We start from the raw sequence: 5,000 nt of genomic DNA, 5'->3' as shown, positions 1-5,000 counted from the left end.
GAAGGGAGCTGACTTCTCGTCGACAACCATGATTGTCACACGCTGATGAAAGGTAAACACCTTGAAACTCGGGTCCGTGTGTATCATGAGTTGAAGACGGGGAGGATGACTCTCCTTCACAAATACTGAGAGGACACAGATAGTGTGTCTATAGCCAGCTGGAGGAGATATCTTCTTGGGGCTACAAACTACAGTAGCATCCACCCTTAGGGGTTAGCCATATTCAAATGGCAAATATGCGTCACGATGTGTTACCGCTACTGTTTATAACTTGCTCTGAGATTTATCATTATATATATATATATATATATATATATATATATAAAATATTATATATGGTACTTTTGGAAATATGCTGTGCTTCAGAAGACCCGGCAAGCCAAATGAGACCATAACCTCGTGACCTATACCAGGTGTGTAACCAGCCCACTTATGTGTACTTTCCTTCATTGGACACTAAATTCTGCTTGCGAAGACCTGTTGAGGCAAGTGAAATCGAAATCAAATTCAATGAATAGCATCCGTACTAGTGGAGCGCTAAGAGCACCATCCGAGCGTGATAGTTGACAGAGCGGCTAACTGGCTTCCGTGCCGGTGGCACGTAAAAAGCACCATTCGAGCGTGATCGTTACCAGCGTCGCCTTTCTGGCACTTGTGCCGGTGGTACTGGCCTTGTGCCTGTGGCACGTGAAAAAAACATTTGAGTGAGGTCGTTGCCAGTGCCATATACATACTTATTCTGAGATATACTCACACACATATGAATATATATCTCTCTACACATATACTCGTACATATTCATGATGCGACGACTTAGAATCAAACCTTTACTAAAATATACGCTAACGTTCACATACTAATACTCACAAACTATCATATACATATACATACATATATCCAGTAGTGGATATACCTCAACTTCTTCTCCTCCCACCCTAAACACACAAAGCTCTCCATCCCCTATTCCCAATTCCTCCGTCTACACAGGCTTTGCCGCGACAACCATGACTTTGGGACTCAGTCTCAACTCATGGCTCGCCACTTCATCCTACGTGGATATCCCCTCACCACTATCCACACCACCCTTGCCAGTACACGTTCCGTGGACCGTGCATCTGCTCTCTGCCCCCGCACCCGCCCCGCCATCACCTGTTTCTCTTCACCTACCACCCCACCACCTTACCTCTCCGACGCACCATTCACCGAGCCTTCTGGCGACTCCAGTCCGACCCCTCTTCGTCGTGAGTAGGGATTAATCTTCTCTTTTCGTTCCTTTGTGCCACATGAGCTCAACTCTCCTCCCCTCTTCATCCAACCCTCCTCCTCTCTCCTCTCTTCCTCTCATTCCTACTTCCTCCCACCTACCTCTCCTTTCTTGCTTTGGCACCTACTTCCTCTCTTCACTCCTACCCACCTTCTCCATTTCACCCTCTCCCTTCATCGTCACCCCTCCCTCGTTATGGTCTCACTTGACTTGTCGGGTTTTCTCAAGCATAGCATATTTCCAAAGGTCTCGGTCACTTGTCATTGCCTCGGTAAGGCCCAATGTTTGAAGGTCGTGCTTCATCACCTCATCCCAGGCTTCCTGGGTCTACCTCTTCCACAGTTCCCTCGACTGATAGGGAGCAAGAGGCCCTTTGTTACCAGCAGAGGTAAGAGCTCTCTGAAAATTTGCCCAGGCTATTTTTATTCTAGCAGCTACGCTTTCAGAGCATCCACCCACCACTACTGATTTGGTCCCCTAGGTAACAGAAGCTATCAATTACTTATAGTTTTTCTCCCTGGAATGTGACAGAAGCTGTTCTCTTCACGTTTTCAGTGTTTATTGCTCCTGAGCATTTACCACATACAAAAAATATCTTCCCAGTTAGTCTTCCTTCGATATTGCTGCACATCTTATGTGTCCATAGCTTACACTGGGTACATCTTATGGAATTACTACTTACACCTTTTCTACAGATCGAGCAGGGCCTCTACCTGAACGGATTTGTGGTTTGTCTGCCTTCCTACTTATTAGGGCTTTGGTTTTAGCCAGGTTGACTCTAAGGCCTTTCGATTCTAATCCTTGTTTCCACAACTGAAACTTTTCCTCGAGTTCTGATAGTGACTAAGCAATTAAAGCAAGTTCATCAGCATAGAGGAGCTCCTAGGGGCATCCTGTCTTGAATTCCTCTGTTATTGCCTGGAAGACTATATATATATATATATATATATAATATAGTAAGACGTGGAATATAAGCCACTGAAAACATCTGTGTATCACGTGTATCTTTCTCTCTCTCTCTCTCTCTCTCTCTCTCTCTCTCTCTCTGTGATCACTGGTTAATGAGGTATCTGATACCTGAGCCCCTAGACACGAAAATCTGGCTTGCTATGATCTAGTGGGCAACAGACTTTTATACTGATAAAACAATAGAAGGATAGCTGAATAGCGGATGGAATTGGTATGCTTCAAGAACAACAAATCGTTTACAAAGAACACAGCTATGAAATCCTTTTACCGATACAGAAACTGATATCTAGCCAATAAAAAACAGAACAAACAAAAAGAAAACATCTTCCAGTTCCTTTTTTTTTAAATTCCTTATCCTTATCTTTCTGTGACCGGTTAGTTCTCACCAATGTTTTTGTTTTGCTCGTAATATTTAAATGTGATCCTGTGACTAACATTCAACATAGTATTTCTTTTATTTTTCTTTTATTTCTTTTACTTGTTTCAGTCGTTTGACAGCAGCCATGCTGGGGCACCGCCTTTAGTCGAAAGAATTGACCCTCAGGGTTTATTCTTTGTAAGCCTAGTACATTATCTTGCCAAACCGCTAGGTCACGGGGATGTAAAAATGCCATCATTGGGCGTCAAGCGACATTGTGGGGACAAACACAGACACACAAATACACACTTACATACATCTTTCTCTCTGTCTGTCTGTCTGTCTGTCTCTCTCTCTCTGTCTGTCTGTCTGTCTCTCTCTCTCTGTCTTCTCTCTCTCTCTCTCTCTCTCTCTATATATATATATATATACATATATACATAGAGATTATGAGGAGTAATGGTGTCAATAAGACCCAAAGGTGTCAGGTAATGCTGAGTCAGTGCTATGGACAGACTATAGTTAAGCTCCAGGTTCGGTGATTATGCGAATGAGGAGTCCAACGTAGGTCATATATCAGCATGTGTATATATAAAAATTTGCAGAATGAGATAAAATTCCAAGGCTGTGAAAGATTTTAGAACATTTATAAATTCCTCCACTTCACTCTCTATTTCATATCTTATCTAAAATAACTATGGCTTAACCATTTTCTCACACCGTCTCCAATGAAGGGATATATAAAATACCCTGGAAACAGCTGTAAGACCTATTTATAAATGTTCTAAAATATTTCACAGCCTTGGATTTTGTTGAAGTACAGAAAAAAAAGAAACACTTCAGGTAAAATATAGACCCTGAATGCAAATGAAGCCTTAACGATGTTCTCCATAATTCTAATGATATTTAGAATAAAAAACTGAAAGCGTATAGTTTGTAATTTAATTGTGCTCAACAGCTGTTTCAATAGCATAAAACATCATTATGATGTTGCGAAAACATCATTACGTCATTAAAATATATAATTAATTTAATGATAGGCGCAGGCATGTCTGCGTAGTTAAAAAGGTTGCATTGGAACCAAGTGGTTCCGGGTTCAGTTCCACAGCATGGCAACTTGGTTAAGTGCCTTCTACTATAGCCTTGTGGTAGAGGGCAACTGTAGAAACTCGACATATATTGAGTATGTATGCACATATATATATATATATATATATATATATATATTATATATATATATATATATATATATATATATATATATATATATATATATAGTCTATATATATATATATATATATATATGTATATATGTATGTGTGTGTGTGTGTGTATGTATCTGTGTGTGTTGTTCTCCACTATCGTTTGACAACCGGTGTTGGTTTTTTACGTTCCCTTAACGTCTGCAGTTCAGCAAGAGAGTTTTATAGGAAAAGTACCAGATTTGTGAAAAAGAAAAAGGAGAAAGAAAGGTAAGAATGTAATGGGGTTGATTTGCTTCGACAATAATTCTTCAAGATGATGCTCCAGCATGGTTGCAGTTTACTGACTCAAACAAAAAAAAGTTGAAAAGTAAAAAGATGCTGTTCTCATTTTTCAATTCTCACAGGCACTTTATATGAGGAACAATCAACTACGCCCCTTCTCTCGTTAATAATAATAGAAAAAAGGTTTACACTTCAATGACATCACACATTTACAAAAACAACAATTATACAGAAATATAAAAATATTTCCTTACCTTGGCCATTCACATTTCCCATGTTATAATTTATTCACCTTTCGAATTTTTTCTTGTTTTTGTAAATTCCACTTATAGAACTTTCCTTCTTAAAATTAGTAAAATTCCGAAAAATCCCAAACGCTTCAAAGCCAAGTTCTAAAGCAAACACTTAATACGTTCTTGTTTCTTTGGTCAGTGTATGTTAAATGTCTCTTGGTTAAGTGATCGTTCCCTTGGATGCTTGTTCCTAGATTTTTCTAATCTTCTTAGAGAATACAAAAGAGATAATGTCCACAAAATCCACAATTATGCTGAAATTACTAGCCTGGATTCATTCTCGAATTATCATCTTCGTTATTAAGATGACCGTCGGCATCTTCCCCATTGTCGTCATGGCGTTTATAATTACATTCTGCAATGACAAGGAAAATCGGAAATAGCACGGACATATCACGTTTAGCTTTACAGCAACTGGATTGCAACCTGTTTCTCTTTCACTTGTCTCTCTCTTCCTACCCCTTCACACTCATACATACACGCGCGCATGCTCACACATACACACATGCACACAGACACAGACACACACAAACACATGTAGTTATGTATATATTCTTTTATTCTTTTACTTGTTTCAGTCATTTGACTGCGGCCATGCTGGAGCACTGCCTTTAGTCGAACAAATCGAC

At 39.7% G+C, this 5,000-nt stretch overlaps 1 protein-coding gene across 3 annotated transcripts in view; it reads right to left on the bottom strand.

Moving 5' to 3' along the window:
- The window catches only part of LOC118763929, a 38,768-nt gene that overhangs the window by 22,668 nt on the left and 11,100 nt on the right, over positions 1-5,000 (bottom strand). For all 3 annotated transcript variants that reach the window (XM_036503914.1, XM_036503917.1, XM_036503915.1), the window contains exon 2: positions 4,333-4,726. In XM_036503914.1, coding sequence (XP_036359807.1) covers positions 4,333-4,354 — 22 coding nt within the window. In that variant the 5' untranslated portion in view covers positions 4,355-4,726. The remainder of the gene's footprint in view (positions 1-4,332; positions 4,727-5,000) is intronic.

Source organism: Octopus sinensis, linkage group LG6, assembly GCF_006345805.1.
Source record: "Octopus sinensis linkage group LG6, ASM634580v1, whole genome shotgun sequence".
NCBI lineage: Eukaryota > Metazoa > Mollusca > Cephalopoda > Octopoda > Octopodidae > Octopus > Octopus sinensis.
The sequence above is the reverse complement of the archived record's forward strand: the minus strand, read 5'-3'. Positions and strand labels throughout refer to the sequence as shown.